This window comes from Tenrec ecaudatus, chromosome 11, assembly GCF_050624435.1.
Source record: "Tenrec ecaudatus isolate mTenEca1 chromosome 11, mTenEca1.hap1, whole genome shotgun sequence".
NCBI classification, from domain to species: Eukaryota; Metazoa; Chordata; class Mammalia; order Afrosoricida; family Tenrecidae; genus Tenrec; species Tenrec ecaudatus.
In genome coordinates, this window is record NC_134540.1 from 4,380,645 (window position 1) to 4,396,224 (window position 15,580).

At 55.6% G+C, this 15,580-nt stretch overlaps 2 protein-coding genes across 2 annotated transcripts in view; one reads left to right on the forward strand and one right to left on the reverse strand.

The window, feature by feature from the left end:
* Positions 1-7,858, forward strand: part of GTF3A (general transcription factor IIIA) — a 136,405-nt gene extending 128,547 nt beyond the window's left edge. Inside the window, exons 4-10 of the mRNA XM_075563557.1 lie at positions 1,291-1,387; positions 1,989-2,077; positions 4,150-4,223; positions 5,696-5,776; positions 6,305-6,534; positions 7,319-7,378; positions 7,612-7,858. Coding sequence (XP_075419672.1) covers positions 1,291-1,387; positions 1,989-2,077; positions 4,150-4,223; positions 5,696-5,776; positions 6,305-6,534; positions 7,319-7,378; positions 7,612-7,779 — 799 coding nt within the window. The 3' untranslated portion in view covers positions 7,780-7,858. The remainder of the gene's footprint in view (positions 1-1,290; positions 1,388-1,988; positions 2,078-4,149; positions 4,224-5,695; positions 5,777-6,304; positions 6,535-7,318; positions 7,379-7,611) is intronic.
* MTIF3 (mitochondrial translational initiation factor 3) lies at positions 7,429-14,726 on the reverse strand. Its single transcript, XM_075562793.1, has 4 exons — positions 14,487-14,726; positions 11,646-12,109; positions 9,096-9,253; positions 7,429-8,062 (listed from the first exon to the last, which is right to left on the reverse strand). Coding segments are annotated over exons 1-4 (795 nt in total). The 5' UTR covers positions 14,489-14,726; the 3' UTR covers positions 7,429-7,891.
* Between the last annotated feature and the right edge of the window lie 854 nt (positions 14,727-15,580).

A 15,580-nucleotide genomic window follows, 5' to 3' on the forward strand; every position in this document is an offset into this window, starting at 1 on the left:
ACACAGAGCCTCCTCCTCAGGCTTCCAGGGCTGGGGCGCACCAGGGGGCCTCGCTGGCCAGGTTTCCCGCTAGCTGCCGGATGCGTAACCAGTTGTTTACCAGCATAGTTGGGGTGGATCAGCGGGGTGCCTGCAGAGCCCTGGATGCAGTCTGGGGTGCAGAGGCTGCACTCCGTGGTCGTCCTTGGGCTTGTGGCGACTGCACTAGACAATCGCCCCTGCTCATCGCTGGACGAGCCCGGCCCAGGGCACCCCATTGCCTGGGAGAGACCCGGGAGGGGTGGAGTGGCCTATGTTAGAACAGTGAGATCAGACAGGTCTGCGCCCACCAGTGGCGTCTCGGGGTTGGGCGGGCCTGGCCATTGCTCCCCTAAAGGGCAGAGCCCAGCAGATGCGTTGAGGTGGTTCTGTGCAGTGGAGTCAGGATGTGCTCCGTGGCAGCAGGTCTGGGTTTTTCACAGGGCAGTTCCAGTCCTTGGTGACCCCGTGGGACCTGACAGAACCCCCACTTTCCCTGTGGGGTTTCCCGAGCTGTGATCCTCATGGAAGCACACCACCAGGTCTTTCTCCTGTGGACCCTTTGGCGGGTTCCAGCCACTGACCTCTCAGGGAGCAGCTGGGTGCTTAAGTCAGTGTGCCACCAGGGATGCTTACGTGCTGCTGCCAATGTGGTGGCACCGGGTTGGGGTTCACCTGGGAAATCCATCTCCTGACATGACGGCCTCGTCAAAGTTGAGAGGCATACATGCTATAGCTTAATCCATAGGTCCCCAAATTTATTTAGCCTGCCGCCCACTTTTCAGGAGAAGAGAGGAAAGATTTGTTTCCCCTCCCTCCCCCCACCATGAAAAACTTGTACCCTAACCCACAAGAATGGGAGCAGAACCCCTCATGCCTTTGAATCCGTGCCGAAGAGCTGCCCTGTGAGTGTCCGAGGCAGGGCCTGCCCGCCGGTGTCGTGGCGGCAGTTTGGCGCTGCTTTAGTTCAAGTGTCCTGTGTCCTTAGCCTTAGGTTTAACCTTGGCCCCACTCCCCGCCTTCTACCTCCCTCACCGACACAGACCTCACTGGGGCCTGGCCTGCCCTGGGACAGCGCCCTTCACGCTATCTTTATAGGAAGCCTCTGAGCAGGCTCACAGCCCCGAGTGACAGCACCTTCGTGTGCCGTGCTCTTGCTGGATGCAGCGCTCAGATGGGGACCGCCTGTGGCATGGAGGCAGTGACTTAGGGATAGTTTGCTAGCTCTGGTAAAGCTGGAGCTTGGATCTTGGTTGTTAAACTTCCATACAGCTGTGAGGCCCGGGGCTGCGATCAGAAATTCACCACCAAGTCAAACTTGAAGAGGCACGTGGAGCGCAAACATGAGAACCTGCAGAGGCAGTACGCGGTGAGTCTGCGCCTGCCGGTGGCGAAGCCTTTCACCTCAATGAGGAGGCTGCCCAAAGCTCATGGGACAGTGGGATTTAAAGGATAATGGGCTCTCTCTGTGAGCTTTTCAGAGCCCCCACATATTTCTGAAATACCCACTAACCCCATCTTGCCTGTCACATGTCGGAATTCCTGTAGTCTGATGCCCTTACCCTCTACAGGTGGTTTTGTTTTGAGAGGGGACATCTCTGTGCTAAGTGTTAGTGGGGCGTCTATGTCCCTGGGTGGCACCTGAGATGTGCTTTGGGAGAAAGGCCTGGCAGTCTACGGCCAATTAATCGGCCGCTGGGAACCCTGAGGCTGGTGGTTCTACTCTGACGCTGCTCACGGGGTCCCAGTGGGTGCAGTGGCAGGGGGCTTTGCTGATGGATGGGTCTGAGCCACCTGAAACGTTCCTGCATCTTCAAATGTCACGACTTCACGAAGCATCTTGACCCAGAGTCACATTTTAAGGGTCACCATCTGGGTCAGCGCAGTGGGCACAGACCCTCCCGCTCACCTGCTCTCACGGACCCCTAATGCATTGCTCCCCACGAGACTCACACCCCTTTACGCCGCAGTGTGAATTTGAAGGCTGTGAGAAGACCTTTAAGAAGCACCAGCAGCTGAAAGCCCATCAGTGCCAGCACACCGGCGAACCACTGTTCCGGTAGGTGTTTCCCAGGCCTGGCACTCCTTTCCTGCAGGCCCTGGGGCTGCGGGAGCTGGAGGGTGCGGCGTGTGTGCAGTGCCTGTGCCAGCACCTGTGTGCTCTGTGCACCGTGTACGCGTGTCTATGTGTGTCTCTGAGACAAGTGGGTGAGGCCAGGTCGTCTAGCGAAACAGATCCAGTGGCATTCATCGACGTGTAAGAACGAGCTTCCTATCAAGAAGTAATTGTAGATCAAGAAGGCATCCCAGCCCAACTTAAGTCTGTAAGTCTATGCTAGCCCATAAGTCCCTCTTCTGACTCACGTAGCTGCAGGCCGGTGATGCAGGAAGGAGAAACAGGAAGCAGCAGGATCACAGGTCAGTGGATGCAGAGTTGGGTGGCTCCAAGGTCAATGGGAATTCGCCAGTTCTCAGGTTCAGGTGGCCAGTAGGGTCCCAGCGTGCAGAACGGTGGAGGGTCAGAGAGAAAGGGTGTCTGTTCAGTTTGATCTATGACATCAAGGGGGTGTTCTCAGGCTGCCACTTGATTGACAGGTTTGGCTCCACCCCTAGCCAGGATGCCAAGTTGACCTAATCCCTAACTACCACAAGTGTTTCCACACACTTCAAAACAGTTCCATAGAGCCAAGACTCAACAGGCGGGGAAGGCTGGGGGTGGCCGAGTCTTCCAGTGGAAGACTCGCTGTTGTACAAAGTGTTACCACGAAGAGGCTGCTCTTCTGTGGATGCCCTCCAGCTGCAGCTGGAGAGAGCTTCGGTGGGAGCGAGAGGGTGACGACAGACTGGTCGATGTGCAGGAGGAACGGACTCATCTCAGCCAGATCCCTGTGCCGGGCTGTGTCTGAGGATCCCTGCTGATGGTGGCCTGTGTGCAGAGTGGCTGCCGGAGCGCTCCTCCTGGGTCCCCAGGGGTGTCTGTGGGTCGGAGTTGCTGCTTCTCGGCGTGCCTGCCCCTGCTTGCCAGCTGCTCCTCCCTCCTGTGCTGTCGCTGGCTGGAGCCCAGAGGTGCCCTGTGCACCTATGCATGGCTAGGGTCCATCCCAGTCGCACTGTTAGAAAACAAGATACAGGTGACTCAGAACAGCCATCCGTGCTCCTGCAGGGATGGCAGTGTTTAACTGGGTCACTAACTGCCAGCAGGTCGGTTCCGACTCACAGTGACCCTGTAGGACAGCAGAGCTGCCCTGTGGGCTTCAGAGAGTGTACATCTCTGTGAGAGCATACAGCCTCATAAGCCAGAGAGGGGGGTAAAGATAAAGTACACCCACCCCCACTTATCAACATGGCTAGGGCTCACAGACCAGGGCCTTACGTGAAAAAGGGGTATGCAAAAATGGAGGACGGCCACATCATTGCACACCTGCCCCAGATTATCACTGTGTAATCACCAAGCCACACCATTATCCTTCCAGCCGCCAGTGTGCGTCATGACACTGCTGCCAGGTTTCATCCTGTGCACCTGCCAGTGCACATTGTTACGTTACTGTCACCATGTGTCATCACAAGACACCGAGCCCTCGTCTGGTCCAGGTGACGCATAACTAGGACCACCTCAGTCAGCATCATGCTGGCCGGGCACCGGGGCATTCGCTACTGCCGGACACTCGCCATGGGTGCACCAGTCTGAAATGCAGGGTAGCCAGCCGGCTGGTAGGCTGAGGAGTGGGAGACATGATGTGAATTTCTCCTCAAACAGCTTCGTCAAGAAGCGAGCGGGTCAGCCCGACCTCTGCCTGTGCGAGGTCTAGACTTTCAATCTTAACTTCCACTTGACTGCTGTAGTTGGGAGGGGCCGCTGGTGGCACGGTAGGTTAAGCAGCGGCTAACTGAAGGGTTGGCAGTTCGGACCCCGCGCCGGCAGCTCCCTGGGAGAAAGATGAAGCTGTCAACTCCTGTAGAGATTTGGATGCGGCTCTCAGAACCGTCGGGGCAGCTGGCTCAGAAGCGGCTTGATGGCAGTAGGGTTGAGACTTAGGGTGGGTGCTGGGGCAAGGGGGCGGCACAGTAATGTTCACCCCATTGAGTTCATGCTGAAACGGCTGGGCTAACCCTTGTGTGTTCATTACCCAGGTGTAACCATGAAGGATGCGGGAAGCACTTTGCATCACCCAGCAGGCTGAAGAGACACGAGAAGGTCCACGGGGGTGTGTGCAGATGACCCCCCACCCCCACCCCGACACCCACGCTGAGTAAATTAGAGAATGCTAGTTTAATCCTGGGATGGCACTGCTTCCCGTTCTGTGTCTCGACCATACTGAGAAACTCCAAATGAGACGGGGTGGGGTGGGCTAAAATTAACCCCAGAGGGGCTCTTTTCTCAGAGCTTGGAGTCCCGGCCAAGTTGTTTTTAGGTGGGCTGTGAATTGATTTGAACTAGTTCACTCAGCCGACGTGGGGAAACCACAACAGCCGTGAATTTGCCCTAGAATGCTAGCCAGAGTGGGGAAACGCTGACTCGAAGCTGTGGAATGGGAGCTGCACGGATGGTGTAGGGACCCCTCTTCCAAGAGCGGATGTCAGACGTCTTCAGGACCACGGAGAGCAGCACACGTGGGAGTCCATCTCTGCAGCTGGCGCCGTGGCTTCCAGCTCTGGGTCAAGAGATTGAGTTGCCGTGCCAAGCGCACACGACTTGTTTTCTTATAGCATGATCAAAGTGTCTAGCAGGGAATCCGCCTGGGAGGTTTCCCATTCCAGTGTCCTTTCAGGACCGGATCCGGTCTTGCTGTTCAGCTGTGGTTGAACTGGGAAGAGCGAGGGCGGGGCCCTGGTTGTCCTCGGGCACCAAGTTGGTTCCAACTCAAACCAAGCCCACATACAGCAGGAAGGAACACTGCCCGGCCCTGTGCCGTCCACCAGGCCCATCCATCTCCCGGAGGGTCTTCCTCTTTTTCAGTGACCCTTTCCCTTGCCGAGCATGGTGTCTTTCTCTGGGAGCTGTCCTTCGTGATAGAGAGGCACTGACTGTCGTGTCTGCTCTTCATCCCCCTGGTCCTGTGCCATCGCTAGGTGTAGAGATCTGTGTTTAAAATTGCCTGGTTACATTTTAAAAGAGGGGGCTTCAAAAAAGTCCCCGGAAAATCCCATTTATCTTTGAATTCTATCTTCCCATGAAAATAGGTGGAGAGCAGACAGGGATGGGGACAGGCCCACCCACAGGGCACCCAAGTCACTGAGACCTCAGTAGGGGACACACCTCAGCGGCCCGCTGAGGGGCAGTCCTGAGGGTGCTGTGCAGCTCATTGTTGCTCGAATGGGGCAAACCTTGGCTTTCGGTCCCGCTCTGGAGGCTGAAAAGGGGTCCCTGGTGGCGCAGTGGTTAGGCACTCAACTGTTAACCAAAGTTGACTGTTCAGACCTACCAGCAGCCGCCAGGGAGAAAGACGTGGGATTCTGCCTGAAAGGTGTAGTCTCAGCCCCGCGGCTTGCTGTGAGTTTGCATGGACTCCTCGGTAGCAGGGTACCTGCGGCCTTTCGGGAGGCTGACCGAATAGACCAGAGCTTTAGCAAAGTTCAGAGACACAGTGACATCGCGCCACTCCCACCCTGAGTGTCCACAATGGACGCTCCACTGATGTGTTAACATCTCCGGGCTCTGTTGTTGCTGTTCCAATAGGCTACCTGTGTCAAAAGGGATGTTCCTTTGTGGCAAAGACGTGGACGGAGCGCCTGAGACACGTGCGCGACAGCCATCCAGGTAAGACGGCCAGCGCCTGCCCCACAGCAGTTCATTGGTGGTACCTTGCTAAGCCTGGGGAGCATCACAGCTTTTGTGAGAAAAGGGAACTAGAAGGTTGGTCGGTCCTTCTCCTCCTCCACCCCCGCCCCCGCATGCCCTAACCACCTGAAGACTAATTTGTGTCTCTGAAGTGGACATGTTGGAAAGCATGCATCTGGCTGTGCTTACTTTCAAGTACGTGGTGTTCCGTCAGGTGCTGGGCACTGAGCCCCCGGCCCCAAGCAAGGGTGCCGATCCATCTGAGAGAGGGGTCAGCTACTGAGCTACTGGACGGGCAGGGTAGGAAGGGGCTGCAGGTCTCCTGGGAGGAGATGGGAGCTGTGAGTGTTGTGCGGAACAGCGTGGAAACTGCCCTTGTCAAGTGAGCAGAGACGGAGCCAGTGGAGTGCGTGTGCCGGGGAGGGCTTCCCTGTGTCTATCCCATGCTCGGTGGTCTGTCCTGGGTGGGCTCAGTGTGTGTGTGTGTATGTGTGTGTTTGCCACCAGAGGAAATCAGGTGTGAGATATGCCAGAGGACATTCAAACGCAAAGACCACCTCAAGCAGCACACGAAGACTCACGCCCCGGAAACACTCGTGTGCCGGTGCCCGCGGGAAGGCTGTGGGCGCACCTACACCACCGTGTTCAACCTCCAGAGCCATATCCTCTCCTTCCACGAGGAGCAGCGCCCGTTTCTGTGCACGCACGCCGGCTGCGGCAGAACATTTGCCATGAAGGTGGGTGCCCCTCGCCCCGTGCCACCTCGGGGGGCTTGGTCTAAAACTGGGGGCCTGGATTCCAACGCCACAGCCAAACTGCCCCCACGGTTTCCCACAGCTTTGTCCTTTACAGGAATAAAGACCCGACCCTATCAGTCTGCTGATCCCAGCCCCAGACTGACTATCACAGCGTGGCCCTGGGTCAGTGATGGTGAACTGTGGGTTGGGCCCAGCCAGTGTGTTAACAAGCTTCCCAGGTGACGCATTGGTTGGTGACGGCGGTGCTGTGCAGAGCAGGGCTCTGTGTCTCCACCCCCAGGATTGGGCCGGGGAGAAGCCAATGAGATGGGCATCTGGTGTGGCTCTCAGCTTGGAGGCGTGGGGGTGGTTTCACTCTCTGGTGGGTCCTCTTGCTATGAGTGTGGAAGACTTGGCGGGGGCGGTCAGGCTGGCTCAGTATGAGCCCAGGCATCTGGGAGTCCAGGGACAGCTGACGGGGCTAGCACTCCTGTCAAGGACAGCAAGCTTCTGCTTGGACTGCCCTGGGGGCTGAGGAAGTTCAGCGAGGTATGGCTCAACCTTCTCGAGCTTAGAGTGGTGTGTTCAGAGCTGGTATTTCCTGTGAAAGAAACCAGCCACCAGGGTGATCGACATTCCTAGTCTTTGTCTTTGGGAGCCTACAGGGACAGGGATTTCCACCTCAGTAGCACATACAGGGCTCGCTGGCCATTGTTTAAGGGCCTCGTGAGGCGTTTGCATGATCGTGCACCACACTTAGCGTCCTCCTTTCCCCTCAACGCAGCAAAGCCTCAGCAGGCACGCGGTCGTCCACGATCCCGACAGGAAGAAAATGACGGCCAAAGTAAGTGGAAGCCGCTCGGCAAACTGTTTATTCTTACCTCCCCACCCCCACCCCCGCGACCTCCAAACAGCCAGCTGCGGTCTGCACACGTCCAGTCCCACGGTCACCATGTGCACCTCAGACGGGCCCGCTGGACTGTGCTTTCGGATCGAGGAGTTGTCAGGCATGCACGTGCTGTCACTCTGGCTCAGGGGACCCTAACTGAGCCGTCTGCGGTTCCCTTGCTCCCTCAGGTAAGACACTCTGGGAAACGGAGCTTGGCCTCTCGCCTCAGCGGCTACATCCCTCCCAAAAAGAAACAGCAAGGGGGCTCGTCCGTGTCCAGCAATGAGGAGTCGGGGCTGCGGAGCCAGGTGGAAGGACAGGTGATCTCGACGGTGGCGATCCTGGCCCTCGGCTGAAGGTCTCCTGGCCTGAGGAGAGGACAGACCGGGGATTTCCCAGAAGCAACCTGTCTTTATTAAAGTCACTGGTGCAGAACACCTGGCTGGCTGTCCTCGCCCTGTTCCTTGTTCAGGATGTCCCTCGCTGGGCGCCCTGGCTCTCCTGGTGCGCCGCCTTCTCCTTTGGGGTCAGGGGGCGAAGCACACACATGGTGGCCTTGCCTCCTCGCACGGCCTGGGGCTTGGAGGAGAAGGTGGCCTCCCCGGGCATGGTCTGGAGGATGTGGTTAAAGATGGCCTCCTGGAAAGGACAGAGGTCCGCATCATTACTCACTCGCTCACGGCAACACTAACACATTCTTAACAGCATCCTGGAATTGCCATCAAAGCGAATGGCCCAGCAGCTCACACTTAACCTGGTTGATTAAATTTACACACTTACCAAGCAGTTACACAAACAGAGAATGCACTGAAGCCCGGATGGCCTCAGACCCTCCCTCCCTCCCTCTCTCTCTCTCCAGCTGAGAGGGGCTCGGTTTTGCCCCAGACTTTCCTCCTTACAAAGCAGAGAGAAGGCAGCGGGGCACCATGGCCTAGGGTTCTTCCTTTCCCAAAGACTGGAGTCAGCACAATGCAGCAGTTCTCAACCTCCTTGGGTGAGGATCACTTGCTGTTGGGTGTTGCCCGCTGGAGTTCTCCTAAGACAGATGTGCTGCTCCTCACAGCCGTGCTGCCTCCAGGATGCTTCATCAGCCTTCCTTCACAGGCATCGGTTCCTGTCTCCTTGCCCAGCCTTCACACGAGACGACTGGAAACAACCTCGGCTCCGTCCTCCTTGCTCGTACACGCTATGAGGAGATCTTGTGAGGTGCGTGCACCCCGGCCAAGAGCACCGGATTTCCTGGTGGCTGCTTCCATGAGCCCTGGTTGTGGGTCCATGTGAAGAGAAACCCTGGACAACTTCAGCCTCCTCTCCATTTGTCATGACGTTAGACGTCAATGGGTCCAGGTGTGAGGACTGACAGAGAGTTGGGACCCTGCCTTTAGAAACCCAGGCCTAGTTGGAGGATGTGTGAGGAAACAACTGCTTCAAGTTATGGTATTTTTGTTCAACAAAGGTGTCCGAGTTAGCAGCAATGCTGCCGGACACCGTCCTACGTCCTACAGCAGAGGCAGCAGCGAGTTGGGGTTCTGAGAGACAAACGCTCACATCACCCTTGGCAGCACCAGTACCAGGCACTGTTCTTGACTGCACTTGTCCACAGCTTCCCTCCAGCTGTGTGTGGAGAACAGAGACGGACAGGCCAACCGTTACTTACATCTGCACTACTTACCGATCTGTCAGCTGGCTCATCTGCTTGCTTCCCTTTCTTGACAGTGATTTGAACTTGATACTTTTTCTCAATCCACTGCTGAATCTGCTTACTCTTTGTGTCCAAATCATGTTGCCCAATATTTGAAGAAAAAGTTAATTCCTTGGTCAGAGTCGGTCCTGGGTTAGAACAGTGAGACGTGCTGCTAGGATGATGCACACCCATCTGGGTGTGGCCCCTGCACCCCACCACAGAAACCCAGACCCACTGCTATCGATTCTGACGCAGAATGACCTCACAGGACAGAAGAGGGGCAGCCGGTGGGCCTGAACTGCCAACCTTATGGCTGGCCACTGAGCGCTTAGTCATCATGCCCGCCACCAGGACTCTTCTTTTTTTCCCTATGGGGATGAGGGTTGGCAGGGAGGAGACTAGAGCGAGGTCCTTAGACCTCTCAAGATTATGAGTTAGGGGATGGGGAAGGAGGGGGAGGGGCAGATGAATTTTAAATCCACAAGAGCTAAGGGACACACCATAGGCAAGTTCACCACCCTATCCATTGGAGACTCAGTTTTGAAGTCTCAGAAGCAAGTTAGAAAGCGCGATGCTCTGGTATGAATGTGGACACTTCACCCTTGGCTACACCAGGACTCTTTACAAAACACATGAAACTCAACAGCTGAGCCCATGCCCACGAAATTGATTCCGATGCCGAGTGGCCTGCAAGACAGTACCCAACTGCTCCCTAGGGCGTCCAAGGCTGTCATGTTCACGTCTTTATGGACATAGACGGCCCCATCTTTCTCACGTGGTGCAGTGGTGGGTTTGAACCGCTGACCTTTCCGTTTGTAGTTGAGGGCTTTACTAGTGTGCCACCAAGACTCTATCTTAACACGTACCCTTCATGAGACTGAGGTGGCAACCAGGGGCTGACTGTCTCCTCGCCCGATATTTGGGTCACAGACCAGCAAGCGCTTTAAACAAGGGAGAGAGACACCAAGGTCATATGTTCTACCTGGCCAGGACTTAAGAACCTGAAAAGCTTTCAGTTCCTGAAGGGTCAGGAGAGCACCTCAATGGGCACCTGGCTGCGCCGTCTGTAGACGCTGTCAGGAAACGGCGTTGCAACAAAGGATAGGTCGCTCAAAGGGGTTGGGGTAACAGCCTTCGCAAGAACTGCGAGCTCTCAGCCCATACAAAAATCTCCCTGCTGTGGCCTAAATTTTAAAAATCCTATTTTAAACAAACCACAAAGGAGTGTGTTTGTGGCTTCAGTGTAGGGAAAGTATTTCATTAAGAGATTGATAATCCCCCCAAATCTAATGAAAGGCACTAACAGGAGTCCCAGTAGCACTCTGGTTATGTGCTCAGCTGCTAACCAGAGGTCGGTGGTTCACACCCCACAGGCTCCATAAGGTTACAGACTACTGGACCGCACACTTCAGTCTCCACAACCCTGAAGCCTAAAGAACTAGATGGTGCCCGAATACTCCTGTGACCAGCTGCTCTGAAAAGCATCGCCTGAGGAGGTCTTGGATAGAAGGGGGGGGGGGCGGGGAACAATGAAACAAAACACAAAGGCATAGACAAACCAGGCTTACTGCTTCCCTAGGGATGGGCAGAACCCACAAGACTCCAGCCCTTCATCCCTCTAGAGCCAAACCCACCCCTGTGTTAAGAATAAGATCCAAAGGGCAGCCTTTAGCGAGGGATCAAGGCTGAAGGAAGGAGAGACGGACACAGGAAGCACTGGAAGTGGGCTGAGTGAGGGTGCACTGAGAGGACTGAAATGGATACGATGGGACAAAGTGTGTCTCAATTGTTGAAGGTGAAACTGACGTTCTGCTCCGAATATCTTCACCTACATCTTCATTAGAATATTTAAAAAGCTAACAGCCAACGGGGGCAATTCTGCACTGTCCTATTGGATCGCTAGGGTCGTAATCCACATGGAAGCGGTGGGACTAGGTAATAAGAACAGGAAGTGAAAACATCCAACTCAAGGCTTTTTACAGCATATAGAGCAGGTTGTGCTAAAAATCAGGAAGAAAGTTTGTCGTCTAAATGGAAAAGACCACGAGTAGGCAACTCACAGGACAGGAAACAAATGGTAAAAGGAAATCGTGGCGATGGAGATGTGTTTTCTCACCCAGCGCTGTGGCACAATTAGATGCAGCACGTGAGAGTGAGGGTGGAGGAAGGAAAGCCACCGTCCGGGGAGCAGGAGGCAACCAAACCCAGCAGTTCCACATCTAGATTCTGCAGGTCCTACACAGACACTGGACGAGTGCAAGAGAGGCAACGGGAATACCGTCAGACCCACAGTCACGGAAACATCGAGTCAATGTCCCTATGCTTCAGTTCCCCATTGGCACTGGGGGTTAGGCACTGGACAACTAACCAGGAAGTCAGCAGTTCAAAGCCACAGGCTGCCCGAGAAAGAAAGATGAGGCTATCTGCTCTCATAAAGATACACAGCCTCAAGAGTCCTTTCTCAACAGGGTTTTGGCGAATCTGGTTTATTTGGTGTGTTCTTCCCCAAGGCCCCAGGGAAACGTGGCCAGCACCTACCCGCCTTGGGCTGAGCCTTGTTCCTCTCTCGGAGCCGCAGTCGCTCCTCATGGATCTGCTGGCCGGTCATGAGCTGGTACTCGGGCGGCTCGGTGCTGGCGTTCCTCTTCACCAGCAGCAGCCCCCGCTGGTCCATGAGCCTGATCACGTCGGCTCGGTGCATGTGCCCCAAGTCGTTGCCCGCCTCGTCGAGGACTCGGATGATCCGATCGCTGATTTTCCTCCCCGTGTTCGAGAAGGCTGGTTCTGGCTTGTTCTTCTGTTTGGCCTCCTCGGCGTCTTGGGCTGTGCTGAAGGCTCGGGCCTGAGGGTGCAAGGGTGACCTCCAGGCTGGTGGGGACAGAGGTGGCTGTGTGGCTGCTGTTGGGAGCCCAGGATGTGCCCCCAAACACTGAGCAATGATGCAGCTGTTCTGCCTCTTCATGGTGTGGAGGGCCAACTGCTTCAGAACCTGAGCGGCCATCCTGAGGAAGCAGGGAGAAGAGCTCATTGCCCCTCAAGCTTTCACTCCCAAGGCCAGGCCCCGTGGTGCCCGGCCGCAGGGCTTGTTACCTGTGAGCGTTAAGGAGCACTGGGCCTGGCCTGTAGTCCCCCACTCTCCTCGAGCTCCCACATACACTCCACCAATCATGAGGAGGAAATGGGCACCTGCCCCTAAGGGACTGTCCTCAAGGTTATCAGGCAGGTGGGCAATTGCCAGATGCCCAAAGAGCTCTGCCTGGATTTTCCTCCCCCAAGCTATCACACTTGACCACTGGTGGTCCCTGGGTTAAGGCTGCGAGCCACGCCCATGTGTGTCTTTACATCGAATTTGTATTTCAGTCAGATCAGGTGCATCTGGTTCTTAGTCTTAATCTAGTGCAAGAATGGAGCCCTGGTTACATAGTGGTTATGCCTTCAGCTGCAATCCAGTCAGCAGTTCAAGACCACCAGCCAAACCAAGGGAGAAAGAATAGGCTTTCTACTAGAGTCTTACAGTCTCAAAAAAAATGAGAGTTACAGTCTCAGAAGTGGACAAGAGGCAGTTGTACCCTGCCTTGTACGGTTGCTAACAAGGAGTCTGAGGAGCCTGGTGGCAGGCACAGTGGGTTAAAGTGTCAGGCTGCTGACCACAATAAGCTCAGCAGTTCAAACCCACCGGCTGCTCCCCAGAAAATGAGTCTGTGTGCTCCTGTAAAGATGCACACCCCGAACCCTAAGTGGCAGCGCAGCCCTGCCCTCTAGGTTCCCTGTGCCTTGGTGCCAGTGGGCACTGGGCTAAGAGGTTTGGAAATTCCTTTCAGTGATTCAGAAGTAGCACAGGCAGCAAGTGAAGTTGATCTCCATGAAGAAATTGTTGCAAGTCCACGCTGACTCAACTAGTTCACAGTGGGGCAAATTTACCTAGCCTTAAAAGGGCAAGTGCATGCCGTGCTTAAGTTGGACCTATGTCTGTAACCTGAGCACTGCAGTGTATTATCTGTGGACCTGGTAGTGCCGGCTCCAAGAGCAAATATCATTGGATGCGTTTATTTATGACGCTGCAGTGTATAAAATCTACCCTGACTCATAGACACCCATTCACAAGTTTTTAATGAGGTGAACTGTATCCATCTGAGGGCATCAAATGAGAAGGGGTGGGGAGCTGTTCTTGATGGCAGCAGACAGACCCACAGGAAGATCAAATCCAGGCCACCAGGAAGGAGACTCATGGCAAGGCACAGAGCACTAACTTATAAACCATGACAACCATGCACAGGGTGACAGGGCTTACTGCCCACACCTGACTAAATGCTGACACATGGAATGTGGCCACCAATGTTGCGGTTCTAGGTGGCATTCTGATTCACACTGTTGACTCTCAGCAAATCTGTTCAAGCTCCATAATCAATCCAGGATCCAGTCTCTCACCTTCTCCATTGTTATGACCCCGCTCCCTAAACTCTTCTCCCCCGATACAGAATCGCCTCTGGTCTCCCACTCCCACCTGCTAGGTAGAATCAGGACAAAGTTGTCCCTCTCCATACCTGAAGGGCCCCTACAGAAGGTTGGGAAGGAATCAGGTGAGCATAAAATACCTATAAGGACCCTTTAATTGGGCATGCTCCAATTCCGTGCCTCCCCCACACCCTGCCAGGGGGGCTTGATTCAGCCAGTGGGGTCAACCCAATAGCTTCCACCACACCTAGCTAGCCAGAGGTTTAAATACCTTCGTGGCAGGACCACCTTCTTCAGCTTTCTGCCCACCCCCAGGCTCAGCCCTGCGGTGGTCTCTCTGGCCCTAGGTCACCACGTGTGGGTGAGCAGTACCACCAGGCTGCCTGTTCCGTGGTGAGCCCCAGCGTGGCTTCACAGTTTGGCACTTCCCAGAAATAGCATGTGCTCTTTTGAGACTGTAAAACTTGAACTTCTTCCGTCCTTTATAAAAACCCGCTTGGATCACAAACCAGGCTACAGCATGAATTCTTTCTAGTGGGAAGCCAAGAACAGAGGTATGTCCACCAGAGAAATCTAACACACCCAGGCCTCCTTGCACTGTGTTACCCACAGCACATTGGAACCCTAAGTCACATCAAGGTCTTCCTCTCCTCACATGCCAACTCCACCCCGCCCCCGAAATGGCTCTGGCTCAGTCGCGCCCAGCCTCACGGGCCTCCTCGCCCCTTTCCTAGGTGTGCAGTCTTCTTCCCTCACACACCTGCCTGGCTCATTGTCTCAGGTGTGGAATGCAACGTTACCCACGCGGGGTGGCCTGCCCAACTCGGCTCTTCCCCCCTACCGAAACGGCCACCCCATCACCCAGCCTGTTTAAAAGCCGCCGCTGCGTGTCATCCCTGGCTGACCGTGTGCATTTACGCTCACATTCCCTCCTCACTAGCACGGACGTCTCACGACAAGACGGAGATGCCACTGGGTGCTGCGACCACTGCGGGAGGCAGGCGCCGACCTTCCGGTAAGGCAGCCCAAATCACGTGGCCAACGGCGGCCACGCCCACCCCGCTGCAGGCGGCGCGTCGAAGGGCGTGCGTGCGTGCGTGTGCGTGCGCGTACTAGGCCAGGAATGGCGAGGAGGCGCTGCCACCGCACCAACGACGGGTTTAGGTCGAGTAGTTCCGGGAAGGCTGAGCAGCGGCCTAAGTGCGAAAATAGGGTCACCGCGCGGCCGGATCACCGACCCCTAGCGAGGCCTCCCCGCGCTGCGTCCGGAGGGTCGGGCGGCACTCACCTTCCAGGGACACGGCTGAGCAGTGCCCTCCGCCGCCCGCTCGCCCCTCAAGACCACGTCCTCCCGTCGCTGGTCCCCCCCAATTCCCACCCCTCGCCTTAGGTCACCTGTGTCGGGGGAGGTGCTTGGTAAGGTCTAGCAGGAGCCAGCGCACTGGCTTTCCCCTTCGCTCTCCGTAGTGGGCGGGGCTCCGCCCTGGACTCCTTAAAGGCAAGCGCCCGCCCCTGGTGAGATAAATACCTCCGACACAAAGTGTGGAAGAAGGGAGGGCAGGTACCTTGAGTTTGAGAAGCGGGTTGCCGCTCACCTGGTCCCCAGTCTCCTCCCGCCCTCCCCCCCGAAATGAGTTGAAGGGCAGTTAACTGTGCTGTGATATTCTGCAGCGTTCACACCGGTAGGTCTCTTCCATTAGGGCTTACAGAGAGAGTTTATGGACGTCTTTTGCCTTACCACAATTACTGTGATCCTTGCCCCAGTTACAAGGCGCCCTCCTGGCGCATTGGTTAAGTTCTCAGCTGCTAACGGAAAGGTGGGGGGTTCAGACCCAAACCCACCAGCCAGTTTGTGAGCGAGATGTGGCAGTCAGTTCCGGTAAAGATTTACAGCCTTATAAACTGTGGAGCAGTTTTTTCTGCCCTTTAGGGGCACCTTGCTTTGAAATCCACTGCTCAGCAAATAACAGGTAAGGATTTAGGGATGAGACTCATTTGCTTAACCCAGTATCACTGAT